The sequence below is a fragment of the Sylvia atricapilla genome, chromosome 16, assembly GCF_009819655.1.
Source record: "Sylvia atricapilla isolate bSylAtr1 chromosome 16, bSylAtr1.pri, whole genome shotgun sequence".
NCBI classification, from domain to species: Eukaryota; Metazoa; Chordata; class Aves; order Passeriformes; family Sylviidae; genus Sylvia; species Sylvia atricapilla.
The window spans coordinates 7,467,433-7,483,145 of NC_089155.1; the positions used below are offsets into that span (position 1 = coordinate 7,467,433).

General features: G+C 60.2%; 2 protein-coding genes across 2 annotated transcripts; both read right to left on the reverse strand.

Annotated features, from left to right (window-relative positions):
• Window positions 1-192: 192 nt before the first annotated feature.
• On the reverse strand, window positions 193-9,794 carry HCK (HCK proto-oncogene, Src family tyrosine kinase). Its single transcript, XM_066330728.1, has 13 exons — window positions 9,700-9,794; window positions 8,159-8,288; window positions 7,740-7,782; window positions 7,371-7,470; window positions 7,133-7,231; window positions 6,889-6,992; window positions 6,326-6,475; window positions 5,882-6,034; window positions 5,381-5,563; window positions 4,857-4,933; window positions 2,311-2,464; window positions 1,955-2,086; window positions 193-1,376 (listed from the first exon to the last, which is right to left on the reverse strand). The coding sequence occupies exons 2-13, from the start codon at window positions 8,285-8,287 to the stop codon at window positions 1,174-1,176; spliced, it is 1,527 nt and encodes a 508-aa protein (XP_066186825.1). The 5' UTR covers window position 8,288; window positions 9,700-9,794; the 3' UTR covers window positions 193-1,173.
• A 1,284-nt stretch (window positions 9,795-11,078) lies between these two features.
• Window positions 11,079-14,934, reverse strand: CCM2L (CCM2 like scaffold protein). The gene is made up of 10 exons (XM_066330729.1): window positions 14,814-14,934; window positions 14,391-14,558; window positions 14,015-14,098; window positions 13,740-13,923; window positions 12,951-13,402; window positions 12,734-12,869; window positions 12,543-12,606; window positions 12,177-12,324; window positions 11,857-11,995; window positions 11,079-11,637 (listed from the first exon to the last, which is right to left on the reverse strand). Exons 1-10 carry the CDS (start codon window positions 14,841-14,843, stop codon window positions 11,357-11,359), a joined length of 1,686 nt encoding a protein of 561 aa, XP_066186826.1. The 5' UTR covers window positions 14,844-14,934; the 3' UTR covers window positions 11,079-11,356.
• Between the last annotated feature and the right edge of the window lie 779 nt (window positions 14,935-15,713).

The following is a 15,713-nucleotide window of genomic DNA, read 5'->3' on the forward strand; positions in this document are numbered from 1 at the left end:
GCTCGGATAGTTATGAACCTCCCGGTTCCTCCGGTCACACCCGGGCGGGCCGCGGCCCGGGGCCTGCTCAGAGAGCGCTGCGGGTCTGTCCGGCTCTGGAGCCCCGCTCCGAGGGGCGCTGCGGGCCCCAGCATTGCCCCATCCGCCTCTCCCCCGCCCGCGCTGCGGAGCAGCAGGAACGGCCGGGAGAGGAAAGGTTGACAAATACTTTATTAATTACAAAAAGAAAGATCCCAAAGCAGAAGCAACGGCGTTTGCCTCTTGGTATCAAAAATATAATAACAGGCCCTAATCTCCGTGCTGTAAGAGGTGCATGGCTGTCTTTAAAAATATATTGTTTACTCATTTTCCCCAAATAACCTCATGAAATACTAAAAATAAACAATAACATAAAGTGAGGTTGCACCTGGCACTGCAAATGCCCCAACAGACAACAAATCCTGCCTGTTAGCTTTGCCATGGGGGAGAGGGCTCCTTTTGCCATGGCTTTGGGCTTCGGGAGTTCCTCCCGGGGCAAGTGAGGGGGATCCATGTAGGGATGACCTGGAAAAGTGCCGTCCATGTCCATCTGCCCCTGAAGCACAGCCTCAGGAAACCTGCACTCTGCACAGGGAAGGCCGTGAAAATACTGGGGAAGGAAACCCAGGAGGGAGAGAGGAGAACACGTGTCCGTGACACTCGACATCCAAACCTCAGGATCCTGTGCTGATGATGAGCCCAGGGGCTGCACTGCAGCGTGCTCCGTGGGAATCCCCTGGCATCAGTCACACAGGGAACACAGCCAGCGCAAGGCATTTCACCAAGGCCAGCACGCTAAAGCACCTACTTCCGCAGAATGATGTGATAAGATCTCAGAAGGGTTAAAAAGATACTGATCTGTGTTTTGACTTGCAGCAAAAGCAGGCCTGGCTCCATCCGTGTCCTTCCTTCTGGGTCAGGGCATCCACTGTCCAGCCAGCAGTTCCTGGAGCCACTGCCCCACGGATACTCAGGCTCTTGGGAAAGGCACAAGGTATGGCCACGTCTCTTCTCCCTCCATCATGTGCTTCCTCATGTGCTGCCTCCAGCCCAGCCACTCCAGCAAGGCTGTGGTTCCTGACCCAGGCTGGCAGGGGAAGCAGGGCACAGGTGGGACAGGGAAGAGCTGGCAGTGTCCACCCCAAACGTCCCGTGCTACGGCTGCTGCTGGTACTGGCTCTCTGTGGCAGTAAAGAAATCCTCCAGAACACTTTGTATGTACTCAAAAGTGGGACGATCCTCGGGTTTGATCTTCCAGCACCTCATCATGACGTCATAGAGCTCCTCGGGGCAGTTATCCGTGCGGGGCATCCGGTATCCACGCTCCAGTGCCCTGATCACCTCCACGCTCGACATCCCTGGGAAAACAGGGTGGGACAGGTGAACATCACCTGGCTTATCATTGGTTTCTTTAAGAGTCATAAAATCCCTAAACCAAAAACTTCTCTTCCATTGGGCAATGTCTCGAGGAAGAGAAAGTGGTTAGAAGGGCTGGGAAGGGGGAACTGCTGTTCCTGGTCAGGGAAACATATGGACAAAGAAGATGCTGGATTATTGTGGGATGGAGTTCTGTACCCCAGGTCAGATGGGGTTTATAATCACTTTGTATAAATTAAAATCTCTATATGCTAAGTCTGTGAAAAGCCATTGCTTCCAATGAAAACAGGTCAGTGTGGGGGTAGAGCTGCTCCTCAGAACAGCCCTTTGTGCCACCCCAGATCCTTCATGGTCCATTTGTGGTAGCATTTACAGGATAATTTCCCATTGAAAAAAGGTACCAAAATAATTATTAGTATAAAATACAGGATGGTCCCTAACGATAAGGATTTACAGGGTTTTCCCATGGAGCTGGAGAAGCTCAGGTCACATGCATGGGGGCCAGAAGGTGAAATGTGACTTTTGGAACCAGATTAGAATAGGCATTTCATCTCCTTACCTGGGTAGGGGATGCGTCCATAGGTAACAATCTCAGTCAGGAGGACCCCAAAGGACCAGACATCAGATTTTATAGTGAAAGATCCATAGTTGATGGCTTCTGGTGCAGTCCATTTAATGGGAAACTTGGCACCTGGACAAAGAGATCCAATGGGAAACATGAGCTCAGCTCCAACTGCTGAGAAATGGGTGATGAAATACGGGGAACAAGAGACAAGCAGAAGAGGAACAAGTGAAGTGATGCAAATGAGAGGAGCTTCCCTCTCCCTGTGTACCCAGCACATCCCTCCCAGGGTTGGGACCACCATGGTGGCAAGTGGCTCTAAGGGAACCTCCCCAGCATTTCACCCCCAGCACCTTCCCGGGCTGTGTACTCGGTGTCCTCGATGACCCTGGCCAGCCCAAAGTCTGCAATCTTGCACACCAGCATTGCAGACACCAGGATGTTAGCAGCTCTCAGGTCTCTGTGGATGTAGTTCCTCTTCTCAATATAAGCCATTCCTTCTGCAATCTGCCACAGGGGAACAAAGCAAATGCAAAAAGGCCGCTTGAAATAAAACACATGCCCTCAGCACCAAAGAAGTCAACTGCTTTTGGCCAGCACTCAGAAAAGGGTGAAAGGAGGCTGAGCCACAGCAGGAGATGGATGTCCCTTCCCTGGAAGTGTTCAAGGTCAGGCTGGACCAATCTGGTCTAGGGGAAAATGTCCTTGTCCATGGGGCTTGGAGCAACCTGGTCTAGTGGAAAATGTCCCTGCCCATGTCAAGGAGTTGGAATGAGATGAGCTTTAAGGTTCCTTCCAACCCAAACCATTCTGTGACTTTCCTGCATGGAAACTGCTCTCCAAGCAGGGAATCCCTTGCAGAAGAGGTTGGGGTTTGGGTGACCAGCTCAACATGACACCTTTAAGCTGCTGTGTGAGAAAAGCTGTGAGAACTGACAGCTGAGGAGCTCCTGTGATCACCAGAGTGACTGTGAGTGTTCGCAGGGCAAGGTGTAACTGCTTCATCCACAGCCATGAGGATGTGGAGGAGGAGCAAATCGTTCTCTGCTCAGGAAAGATGTGAGAGCAGTCTCCAAATACACCCACAATGGCTCACTGTAATCTCTGCAGCAAAGGTCAGTATTCCAGAGCTTGCTTAGCCAGGACAGAAAAGCGTAGGGGAAGATTCCTGTGTTCTGGACTATTTTCTGAAGAGTCACCTCTGCCTGTGGACAGGATGGATGTGATGGCCCCTGACAATCCCCCCTCACCACTCTGTCTTCTGAAGTCTCTGCACTCAGTGCTGTGTGTGCAGGTCTCAGCCCTGATCAGCCAGAGATGACCCGGTGTGTGCAAACCAAACCCCAAAGTTGTTCAGTTATCCCATGCCTGGATGTGACCAGAATCCAGAATGAGAATGGGCTGGAGCAGCCAGAAGGGAGACTCTCCCATCCTTATCACACACACACAAGCTGGCCTGGGTGAAGTGCAGCTCTCACAGAGCTCTCCACACTAAATACAGAAGTAACCAGGCAGCGCAAGAGCGGAAGGATCATTTCCATGACCACAGATGCATTTCTGCCCGCAGTGACTCAGCCCCAGCACAAGGGCCAGGCTGCTGCCTGCCCCTGACAGCCCTTCAGCCTTTGCTCCCCAGAGCTTCTCTGAGCAGTCCCCCAGAGCCATGGGCTGAGCGGGGCTTGGCACGAGCCAGCTTGCTGAGAACAGATGGTGTGCAGGAGTGCACAGCTGATCCACAGACCCCAGCACAGCCGGCTCCAGCAGCCAGTGACCTGGTCTAAGCCCACAGGGTCTGGGCTCTCATCCTGGCTTTCTTATTGCTCAGGTGCCTCTATGAAATATTTGAGCTCAGCAAAGGGTCCCTGGGTTCAGTCCTCACCCAGGAGCACTGGAGAAGCAGCAGGGACTCAGTGGTTGTGCAAATGGTTGCACATGGAGTGAGGTGCTTAACAGCCCATTCTGTTGTACTCAAAATCAGCTCCTGAAAATATCCCTGAAATAATTATCACTGAGTCCTCCTGCCACTCCAGCTGCCTTCCCTTGCCCCTGACAGCCCTCTGGTGACTTTATTGAACCACAGCCCTCCCATAGGCATTCCCCTGGGGCAACAGCCCGCTATTCTCCCTCCAGGAGACTGGGAATTGTGCCTGAGTCAACCTCTCAGGCATTGGGAGCACACGGGATAATGCTGCAGGATTCCTGTTAAACCCACAGGCCTTCACACCACCGTGGCACTATCCTGAAGCAGTGGGGTGGGATGGGGTGGGTGTGTGGCCATGCTGGGTTTGTGGGGCTTTGGCCAAGTTTGCAGATAAGGTTTGCAGGTAACTGTCACAGCAGCAGCAAATTTGACATTATAGTTACCAGTATCAATAGTTATCAATTAGAGAAATTGATAACATTGCCCTGGGCTTGGTTGGGCCACACCAACCAGCACCGTCATGTCCCAGAGAAGGGACTGTGCAAACGTGAGCTGTGGAAACAAGCCCCATCCTCATCCCCTTTCTCCATAAAGCACAGTGGCCCCATGGGCTGCGAAGGCACAGGAACCATGGCAGACACAGACGTCAATAGCAAATCCTCTCCAGGATCTGTGCAGCTCTGCTGTGCACTGCTCAGGTGCAGGTAGGCTGGCTGAGTGCTGCAGATATCAGTGCGGTGAGGAGGAGGCTGCCACTTCTCCTTTCACACACCTCTGCTCCTGCGAGGTCAGCAGGATGGGAATGGTGAGCAGGCAGTGGCTGCCCACAAGAAAACCTCACTGCACGCCCAGCACTGTTCAGACCAGGCTTCTGGCGGGCCCTGCACAAGCCCCAGGTAAGTTCCCAGGCTCTTCACCCAACCTTTTCAGAGGGACTAGGGGTAACTGAGAGCTAGGGAAGGTCTGCTCCCTCCTCACCTGGGCAGAGAAGTCGATCAGCTTTGGGAGCGGCAGCTTGTTCCCCTCATCACTCTTCAGGAAATCCAGCAAGCTCCCTGCAGACAGGGAAAGGTGCCAGGGCTGGTGGTTCAGCTGGAGCCTGCACCCATCCTTAGGTTGGCACACGGTCCCAAGGAGCCAAGCAGGACAAGGGAACTTTGGAAACACCCTTGACCCCCCATCCCACTCCCATGGATTGGGCCAAGGGGAGTGCACCTCTGCAGGCTCCCTCCTGCCTTGCAGAGTGCTTGTATTCATCTGTCCCCTCTTAGACATCCCTCGTCTCCCAGTGCTGTCACCACATCCCTTCTCCCAGTACCCTGTCCCAGAGCACTGACAAGGTGTGGCAGGAGCCAGAACTGCTCCCAGAGTCCTGGGAGCTGGTGCAGAGCCCACAGCCGAGCCTGGGGATGTGGAAGGGATTGATCCTGCACCATCCCAAGGAACCTGAGTGCTGCCACTTGGCCTGGCCCACAGACATCACTCAGGGATGTGGATTGCACCTTTCTCCATGAATTCAGTGATGATGAAGATGGGCTCCTCCCTGGTGACCACTGCATGGAGCTTCACCAGCTTGTCATGCTGCAGCATCTTCATCAGGTTTGCCTCCTCCAGGAAGGCTTCCACGGACATGCTGCCTGGCTTCATCGTCTTCACGGCCACCTTGGTGTGCTTGTTGTAGGTAGCTGGGGATGGCACAACAGATCATTCCCACACTGCCCTGGAGCACTGGGCTTTGGAGCCAAAGTCCCAGTCCTGCAGACAGAGCTGCTGTGGGAAGGTTGGAGACCACGCACAGCCCAGGGCTGTCCCCACATGCCCAGCCTCAACCAGTCCCTGTATTAACTCAGGGTAACCTCCACGTCCCCCTGCTTCTCTCCCTGAGGTCACTCCCTCCCTGTCTTTTCCACCCCACCATGCCTCAACCTTCTCTCACATCCCTCACTCTTCCTCCTTCACCATCACCTTCATCATCCTCCCAACCACCTCCCCCTCATTCTCACCCATCCACACTTCTCCAAACTGCCCAGCTCCCAGCTTCCTCTCCAGACTCAGTGACTCTCGAGGGATCTCCCAGGCATCCTTCTCCCAGGGCTTCTGTGGTTTGGGTACACGGCAGGGGTAGGTGAGCTTCTGGCACAGCCCGTCGCTCTGACCTGAGGGGAGCATCCAGGGCCATCAGCCAGCCTGTCTCATTGGCCACACTGTGCTTCAAGGGGGAGTTCTGGCCACCGTGGGTGTTCAGGGACAGCAGCACCACAGTGGGAACAGCCAGCAGGCCAGCCATAGCAACAGGGAGTCACTGCATGTTGCAGTCAGAGCCACAGCAGAAGCCCAGGGGTGATGGGCAGGAGCCCCTCAGCCTCTGCACAACCCCAGCTGCCCAGCTGCTTGGCTCGGGGGCAAAGCCCCACTTGGGAAGGGGGGCCGAGCACCCCAGGGCTCACCCTTGTAGTACTGGACCAGCTCCTGCAGTGTGTTGAAGTTGTTTCGTGGGGAGATGTAGAAGCCGCCGCTATCCAGAGTCCGGATCTTGTAATGCTTCACTGCCCCGCCCCGCAGCTCGTCCGCGTCCCGCACCGAGAGCGAGTAAGAGCCTGGGCAGGGAGGGGTGAGCTGGCACCTCCCACGGGAGCACATTCCTGTTGCTCCCGGCCATCCCGGTGCTCCTGGCACGCACAGAGCCATCGCCCAGCAGAGCAAGCAGCACCCATCCCGCTGTGCTGCCACCACCCCTTCAGCCCCAGGCCAGCTACACCTGCACCCCAAACACCCAAAGCAGCCTCAAAGGGATACATTCCCCTGTCCCTGTCATGGGGTTTGGACATGTGGCTGTACCACAGGCTGTTGTGGGGACACTTCCAGCAAGAGCATGGGCCCCCGAGTCCCTCCCTGCAGCACAGCAGATCCTCAGGGCTGGGGAGGGAGCTGCTCTGCCAGGCAAAGGTGGATGAGGGAAGCCCTTTGGGCAGCTGTTCCCCACCACTGTGCTATGGACACCCCTCCACACCTTTTGTTGTCTCGCTGTCCCTTATCATGAAGGATCCAATCATGTTCCCAGGGCCAAGGAGCTGCCGCTCCGCATCCTTCCGGCTGACGTCCTTGAAAAACCACCTGCAGCAGAACCAAATGAACCAAGAAATGCTGGTGTGGGGCAGGGCTGGGGGCAGGACATGGGGCAGGAGCAGGACAGTGTCAGTGGGGAAGTGTGGGACATCATGGGCCAGGATCTGCTAACACAGAGATGGACTCACTCCTCTGTCTCCAGTGAGTCAGCTTGGGCAACGTAGTTGCTGGGGATGAAGCCTTCACGTCCTGTCACCAGTGACCGTGCTTGCCACCATTCCCCTGACCTGTGACAGAAATGGCATTGGGTTGCCTCTTGGCACCTGGACCCAGCAGCTCCTCCAGGGTAAATTCCAGAAAAAAATCCCAACAGGACCACACAAGCCATCGGGAGACCCTGGATAAGGGTCTGCCAGCAGCACTTACTTCTCCAGGACCTTCATCCTCTCCCCCTTCTGGAAGCTGAGGTCCCCAGCGTTCATTGCCTCGTAGTCGTAGAGTGCCAGCACCACAGTGTCCCCCAAGCCTGCAGCAAGGGAGCTGCCTGGGCACCCCTCCCCATGCTGGGATGGGGTGCCAGCCACTCCTTCCATGAACACTGGCCAGGACATTGGCCAGCACCCCCACAGTACCCAGCACCTCCATCTTCACGTGACACATTGGCCCTTCAGGGGAGCCCAGAGCCCCCATCCCACCAGGACTGGCAGTGCTTGCCCCTAGGTCAGAGAGGATCCAGCCACACTGCCCCCACACGCTCCAACCCCCTGCACCCACCTGCAGCCCCCTTGTACCTACCATCCTCGGGCAGGGGCACAGCCATGCTGGGGACACCACTGTTCTGGAAAGTGCAACAAAACCACAGAGTGACATCACAGGTGGCAGAGACCCATTTCCCACCCAGGGTCTTGGACCCAACAGCAATGGCAGGAGCAGGAGAGCACCCGGGGGCAGCACCAGCACCACCTGACACAACAACCTGCCCAAGCACCAGCATCTCCACCCCCTCCCAACACTTTCCTTTTTCTCTCCCTTTCTCCGTAACTCCTGGATTCCCATCAGGTCCACTCAGTGTGGCCTGGGCTCCCATCCCACAGCCAAGTCCCTGGGCACTGCCAGTGCCCTCAGCTGGCTCCACTCTCAGTGCTGGTAGCACTGCTGAGGAGAGGGGCTGAGCCCCCTGTGACAGCTCAGCCCTGAAATCCCTCATCCCTTACCCTCTTGTTGGTGGCTGTGGGGTCCTTCACATAGAGGCCCTGCTGGATGGTGGGGCCAGGATCAGGGTCAGGATCAGTTTTTATCATCTTCTCTTGGACACCAGCTTCCTTTGACCTCACGCAACCCATGCTGCAGCCAAGGAAGGGGAAGTGAGGCTATTGTGACAGAGGTGAAAGCCCCACTCAAACCCCAGTCCAGCCCTGTTCCCATCAGCTTCCATCCAGCACAGGGCTCCAGTGTCTACCCAGAGTGTCTGCTCTGGGTCAGATAGAGAAAGCTTTGCTCCTGCAACAGCTTCAGGGTACTGGGGTGCCCAATGACACATCAGAGGAAAAGGGATCTCCTGGAGATAAGAGGTGAAGTTTGGGGAGACAACAGCAGCAGCCATGGAGCAGCTTCCCAGCCCTTCTGGGAGGCAGGACAGGGTGCAAGCACTGGGCAGCATGGCAGCAGAGAGTCACACTTGGCATCTTCTGCAGAGACGGGGGGATCAGCTTGGGGATCCCCACACAGCACCCCTGGTGCCCATGGTCCCCCATCACCACAGGTCACCACTCCACACTGTGCTCCCCTGCTCTCTGCTGGGTGGGAGCTGCCCCAAACAGCCAGATCAGGGCAAAGAAAAATGCTCTACTTTCCCCAGCCTCCCAAGAAACTTAGTGGGAAAAAAGCTGCAAGAGGTAGCAAGAGTGGTAAACCCCTTGCAAATGTACTTCCCTTGGCCAGGGGGATCTGGGTGCAGAGAAAGGAGAAGGTGGTGGTGGTAACAGTGAAGGAGGAAGCTCATGGCTGAATCCTCGATGTGCACAGCACAGCTTTTGAGGGACATCTCTGTCACGTCCGCAACAGCCCATGGTCATTCCTTGCCTTTCCCTGCTGCCAAAGCCTGGGTCAGCCTTGCTCCTGAGGGCAGAGCAGGAGCAGTGGTGGCAGCCACGACATCACCCTCACTGGGGACACACTGAGCTCAGGTTGGGGACTGTGCCAGATCCATCCTGGCAGACCCACATGGTGCCCAGCTTAAACTCAGACGTGCCTCACACCATCACCTCTGCAGGTATTTGCTGTTCCCGTCCCACACCGGCTCAGCGCATCCAGCCCTACAAAGCACAAACACTCCGGGCGGTCCAAGGGTCATTCCCACTGGCATTCCTGATGGTTCCCACCCTGGAGAGCCAGATCCCAGGGTTCATGCGGTATGTCTGGTCATGAGGACCAGGTTGGATGAGGGTGCCTTTCGTACCCGGAGCAAGGCTGCCCGCAGTCCCCTGCCCTTGCTACCCTGTGCCTTCGGTCCCCGACAGCCCTGCAAAGCCACCGGCAGGGAACCCCCTCGTCTGGGCTACACTGTGCCCAACCGGGGCTGCACCGGCACCCGTGAGACTCCTGGCCATCGCCTCACTCCGGTCACCCGGTGTCCGCGGCTCTGGGCGCGACCGGCCCGGCGCGGGTCGGACCCACCGGGCAGCCCGGGACTGGCTGCGGGGCGCCCTCGCCGCCCTCGGGGCTCCGCGCACGGTTCCGATCCCGGAGCTCTCACCTGCGCTGCCGTGCTGGGGCACGTCCCTGCCGCCGATCCCGCCCCCGGTTCCAGTCGCGGAGCCCGGGCTGCCGCCGCCGCTCGGCTCTGCCCGGCTGCCCTCCGGTACGGCCCCGCCCCTGCCGGTACGGCCCCGCCCCCGACTCCGACGGGGCGGGTGCGGCCGGTGCCTCCCGCCCCGGGATGGGAGCGGAGACCACCATCCCACGAACCGCACTCGCCGGGACATCCCAGCCCTGCGGGACCCCACTGCCCTTAGAGACCCCCGACGGGTGCCAGAGCCCGTCTGTCCATCTGCGGCCCCCGGGACACCGGACGGGTTTGGGTCCCGCACCCCAAGGCAGCCCCCAGGATGTTTCCTCGCCTGGTGCAGGGCCATGGAGGGCGTGGGGGGACACGGGGGGAGCACAGGACACAGCGTCAGCCTGGGGCTCTGTCCGCAGGAAGGAGAAAAGAAAGCCCTGAGCATCCGTGGTGGTGTGCAGGGTATAAGGGGGTCCAAGAAACAGTGGGGTGCATGGGACTGGCTTTGTGAAGCACAGCTCAGACAGGTCCAGGTATCCCTGGGCTTTGTGGTGTCCCTGCTGGCCCTGACATTCCCCTGCCGAAGCTCCTCTCGGCGCCCTACCCAGCCCCGCAGTGTTCCAGCCTTTCTGGGACAGCAATTCGGGATGGAGGCAGCATCACCAAGGGGACCCACGGCTCTGTGTGACCCTGACCGTGGGCTGTTTGGGTTCAGAGGAAGCAGCCAGGATGCGAGAGCTCCTCACCTCATGAGAGTTTGCATATGTAAATTTTTTTGGAATAAAAATAAGTTGCTCTGGTAGCCCCAGCTTCTGCTGCCCACACACCACCCTGGGGCTGCAGCGCCGTCCCACAGTCCCCACCAAGGGACATTGGGCCAGGGAATGTTGGCTCGGGGCCATCAGCCAAGGGCCAGCAGTCGTGGGCTATTGGGGTACAGTGGCCAGGGGAAATCGGCTCAGGGATGGTGGCCAAGGAACATCAGCTGAGGTCCATCGGGCGGCGCGGAGCACGGCCCGGTCCCTCGGCGGCGGAGGGGCTGCAGGGCGGGACTGCAGGAAGCCGGGGCCCGGGGCAGGAACTTCCTTTTGTGAAACACCCGCAGCCCGCGGCCGGACGAGTGTCACGCAGGCGCCGCCGGCAGCAGCGGGCCAGTTACGGCCACCAGTCCTTTCCTCTCCCAGCTGACCTGCCCCATTGCTCTGAGCATTCCCTGGAGCCAGCCAGGAACAGCCGGCAGCACCCTGACACTGGAGTGACCTCCATGTGACACTGGAGCGGGCAGGTGCCCAGCCCAGCAGACCCCTGCCCCAGCTCATCCACACACCACAGCACCTCTGCACTCTGACAGGGCCTTTCTCCAGGGAAGAACATGTTCTGCTCTCAGCCCCAGCATTTAATTGAAATCTGCAGAAATTACAGCACGTGTGTCTCCCCCACAGCCACGGCTGCCCTGTGATTCCAACAGGCTTGACAAGAGCCGACAGGGCAGTGCAGAGGCCTGTCCCCTCCCCTGGTGACAAATTCACCCTCCCTGGTTCTGGGGCAGAGCTGGTCACCTGCTGACTCTGGTCCTGGCGGTGCAGCACCACATCAGCGAGCAGGGAAGGGACAGCTGGGTTTTGGCACTGGCTCACAGATAGTTGTCCTCTTCCTCCTCCTCCTCCTCTTCCTCATCCCGTGCCAGCGCCTCGATGTCGTGGGTGATGTCCGTGATCATGCGGTTGAAGGACTCGGACTCGGAGCGCAGGGACCAGCTGTCGTAGCTGCGCACGGCCGAGGCCGACGTGTTGCTCATGCTGCGCTTGATGCGGCCGAAGCTGTCAGTGAGGATCCCGCCCTCCCGGATCCCGATGCTCTCCAGGAACGTCTCAAAGTACCCGATGTCTTGGTCAGGGATGAAGGGCCTCATTCCTGCCACAGGCACCGCAAGCCTCGGGAGGCTGCCCAGGTGGGCACTGGGGTACCTACCCCATTGGGGTGCAGTGCCAGCCCCACTGGCTGCTGGCAGGTTTGTCCCATCCTGCCCCCAGTAAGCAACGGGGTCCTGACATCCTCTGAAGCACACCCAGCACCAGCACCATGTCCCCAAGGGAAGCGTACCCAGCACTAGGGTGACATGGTGACACTCACCCAGGAGGAGGAACTTCCTACGGTCCCCGTAGAGGCGCAGGAGCTCAGTGCAGTATTCCTGCACCGGTGTGCCCAGCCGGTACTCGCGGAGCAGGACGGCAAACTGCTGGATCTCCTGTGGTGACAGCTTGTTGCGCAGCTGTGGTGACACAGAGACAAGTTGGGCTTGGGGACACCAGCAGCCCACAGCCCCAGCCCTCCATCCTGTGTCCCACTGCTGCTCTCTGGCACAGGGACCTTAAACCTGCCTGCTTCCCCCGCCCCCAGCTCCTGCACTGTTGGCCTGCTGCTTGTCCCCGTGCCCATCTCTGTGCCCTCACCGTCACCATGTAGTCCTGCAGCTGCTCCAGCCCTGCACCACTCTGGTCACTGCCACTGCAAGCGGTGGCCAGGCTGTGGTGGGAGCGGTGGAAGGAGGGCGAGGAGGTGCCGCTGTAATACGCTTCAAAGGTCTCGTGGGAGCCATTGCTGTGGGAGGACACGGGTCAGTGGGTGCCTGTACCCCTCATGTGCCCAGCCGCCCCCACACTGCACAGCACCCACCATCAGGTAGGGCTGAGGCATCACTGCAGTGGGGCTTGGCACCTACCCAAGGGCAGAGGCACCCACCCAGAGGCAGGAGGATCCCACACCTGTCCAGTGGGACCCACCCCAGTCCAAGGGCACCCTGGAGGAGCCAGACTCACAAGGAGCTGCAGCAGCTGTAGTCAGCATCGTAGCCGTATGTCCCATCTGTGCGGCAGCTCTCACCTGGGGAGGGAGAGCGGAGACCTCATAGCAGAGGCAAACCCCCCCCAACGTGTCCATGTACCCCCATGTACCCGTCAGCCCCATGACGCCTCACTTGATATTCCCACTCCTGTCCCCAGCCACTCACTCCTGCTGGAGAGCCAAGGCCGTGTGGGCGTGGAGGTGTAATGGTACCCGGCGCGGTCCACGCACTCGATGCTCTGGTCGCCGTAGATGATCTGGAACACCTGGCAGATGAGCGCACAGGACTCCTCACCAGCATCCTACAGCGGGAAGGGAGGAGGGCAGTGAGTGCCAGGGGGTGGGCGAGCGGGCGGCGGGTGGCACACGCCGGGACCGCTCACCCTGTTGGGCACGGCGAGGATAATGAGGTTGGAGTAAGCGTCAGGGCAGGGCTCCTGCGGGTCCAGGGGGTTGCTGCCGGCGTGTCGCCGCTCCCAGCTGCCGAAGCCGGTGCCGCGCTCCCAGCTGCCGCCGGCGGTGCCGGCCCGCCGCCGCTCCCAGCTGCCGCCGCACGGCTGCCGCCGCTCCCAGCTGCCCGAGGGCCGCCCGCGCTGCCGCCGCTCCCAGCTGCCGCCCCGCCGCCGCTCCAGGCTGCCGCCCTGCCGGCCCTCCTGCCCGCCCCGCGCCGCCCGCCAGTCCAGGCTGCAGATCGTGTGCCGCCGCTCCATCGGGCCCCCGAGCCGCCCCTCCGGCCACGAGCCCCCCGCACGCTTCTCTGAGGGAAACGCCTCGGGCAAGCCGGCCGGGGCCGCCTCGGGGTGCGCCCCGGCGGGGACCGGGTCCACTCCCAGGCCTGGGGGGGTGGGGACAGACAGGGCGTCAGGGCGGGGGGCTGCGCTGCCCACCCTGCCTGGTCCCCAGCCCCTGCCCTAGCCATCCCACCAGCCCAGTGGGATGCAGAGGAACGGGGGTGTGGAGTGGGGATGTGCAAGCCTCAGTGGGCTGAGGACACCCCTCCGGGACTTCGTACGTGGGAGAGGATAGGACACACCAAGACAGGGACAACGCGGGATTTTGCCGCCCTGATAGACTCTGACACCCATCACCCGCCGTGCTCCAGCCCCTCGTGCCCAGGGGACACTCGGGGCCGGCTGTGCCTCGGCTGGTGGTCCCCGGTCGGACCCCCGCACCGGTTTTGAGGATGAGGAGGTGCAGGGCATCGTCGCGCAGGTAGGAGGCCGCCGCGATCTCGTGTGTGGGGATTCGCAGGATGAGCTCCTCGTTGTCGCGCCAGGTGAGCAGGAGGCAGCGCGCAGAGAGACTGAGGATGCTGTCCTGCTCTGGCGTCGTCTGCAGCGGCAGCTCCTTCAGCTGCTGCATGGACAGAGTGCAGGGGGGTGCGTGGGGCACCCGGCAGTGTGGGGTACCCAGTGCCCACCCTTTGGGAAGTGGGGACCCCTCTTACCCTGGCCGTGTCCAGCAGCTGCAGCACCTCATCCCGGCTGGAGGGGTTCAGGGAGGATGTCACCCATGTCAGGTGACCTAAAAACTGGAGGAGAAAAAACCCAGGGCAGCTTGGGGAGGCTGGGGCGAGCACCTTCCCTCCCGCCCCATGGCCCCAAGGTCAGGACACATTTCCCTGGGGTACAGGGAGATCCTGCAGTTAGGAGGTCCCTCCTGCACTGCCAGTGCACCCTCCTCCTCTCTGGGTGTTTGTCTGGGCAGGGAGGGGACCAGGGCCCTTCTGGGCACTCTCTGTGTGGCTCTCAGCATGGTGTGGTGGCCTCATATCCCCACCCCAAGCAAGCAGTGGCCCCGGACACTTTTGGGGATCCCTTTACCTTCACCTCCTTCTCCACGTAGTCGTGCAGCAGGATCTGGGGGTCGATCAGGTAGTCGGGGGGGTAGAGGGGCACGGAGTGCAGCGGGCGCCGATAGACGCTGCTGCGGAGTGCTGCCCTCCGCGCAGCCTTCGGGAAAACCAGCCGCTTGATGGGCGACACGAAACCCTGGCAGGGGAAGGGGCACGGGGACCGGTCAGCACCGGGCACCCAACCCTGGCCCCCACACACAGGGTCCGTGGTACCCAGCACCTGGGGTGGGGCAATAGCTGAGCACCTCTTTGCCGGCTCTTGGCACTATTTGAGTGGCTCCACTTCTCCCCACTGTGCTGCGGGAGGGGTGCGGAGCCTCTCGAACCTGTTTATGTCACCCGCTCCCACTCTCCTGCCAGCCCCCTGGACACCAGCCCCAGCCCCACGCACCTTCTTCCCCTTCTTGGCCTCGCTGTCCATGGCAGGACGCGGTGCTGTGGCCGCCCCCACTGCCCCGCTCGGCGCCGCGGCGTTTTCCTGTGTCGGAAACTCCACCAGGATAGCTGGGATGTGAGTTCCTGCCTCTCCTGGGGGGTGCTGGGACTGGGCTGGGCTGGCCTGGGCTGGCCCGGGCTGGCACTGAGACCGGGACTGGGCTGGCACTGGGGCTGGGACAGGACTGGGGGGGAGATTGGGATAGGGGCTGAACTATTACTTGGGCAGAAGCAGGGGCTGAAGTTCGCTGAGATGGGACTGGAGCATGGACTTAGATTGGTGCTGGGACTGGGGCTGGGATTGACACCTATAGCAAGACTGGGGCTGGGATTTGGGCAGACTGGAGTTGAAGTGGGCTGAGATGGGACTGGAGCAGGTGCTGGGACCAGAGCAGGTGCTGATAGTGCCTGCGAGGTTCCTCTATGAAGGAGCCCCTGCCCCTCTCTGCAGGGCTCTTTCCTGGGGCCGGGGCTGGTTCTGCTTCCCTATGACCCCAAATCAACCCCACCCGCATGGGGCTGCCCTGGGGGCTCTCAGCTCTCGCTGCCCACATCCTGTCCTGCTTACACGGGGCCCTGGCACTGGGAACGGCCCTGGCACTGGGAACGGCACTGGCAGGAGCCCACACAGCTGCATCCAGCACGCCATCCCCACAGCTGCCCAGGGGATCCAGACCCATTGTGGGTCTGGGGGTCGGCCGGGGATCGGGGCCTCTGGTGGGGAGGAGGTTGGCCCGGCAGTGGCCCTGTCAGGCAGCTTCCTCCCCGAGATGCTGCATCCTGCCTGTGCACCCCTTCCCTGCCGGCCACCACTCCAGGGTCACTGGCACCAGCCAGAGCCACCGACACCAGGGCA

What these genes read in the sequence shown, in the direction of transcription:
- HCK (XM_066330728.1), bottom strand. Translation starts at nt 8,287, where the DNA reads ATGGGTTGCGTGAGGTCAAAGGAAGCTGGTGTCCAAGAGAAGATGATA. An exon ending in TGTGCCCCTGCCCGAGGATG is followed by an intron (nt 7,471 to 7,739) that starts GTAGGTACAAGG and finishes CCCTTGCTGCAG; the next exon opens with GCTTGGGGGACACTGTGGTG. An exon ending in TGGACGCATCCCCTACCCAG is followed by an intron (nt 1,377 to 1,954) that starts GTAAGGAGATGA and finishes CTGTTTTCCCAG; the next exon opens with GGATGTCGAGCGTGGAGGTG.
- CCM2L (XM_066330729.1), bottom strand. Translation starts at nt 14,843, where the DNA reads ATGGACAGCGAGGCCAAGAAGGGGAAGAAG. An exon ending in AGGCCAAGAAGGGGAAGAAG is followed by an intron (nt 14,559 to 14,813) that starts GTGCGTGGGGCT and finishes TTCCCCTGCCAG; the next exon opens with GGTTTCGTGTCGCCCATCAA. An exon ending in TACAGCTGCTGCAGCTCCTT is followed by an intron (nt 12,325 to 12,542) that starts GTGAGTCTGGCT and finishes GTCCTCCCACAG; the next exon opens with CAATGGCTCCCACGAGACCT.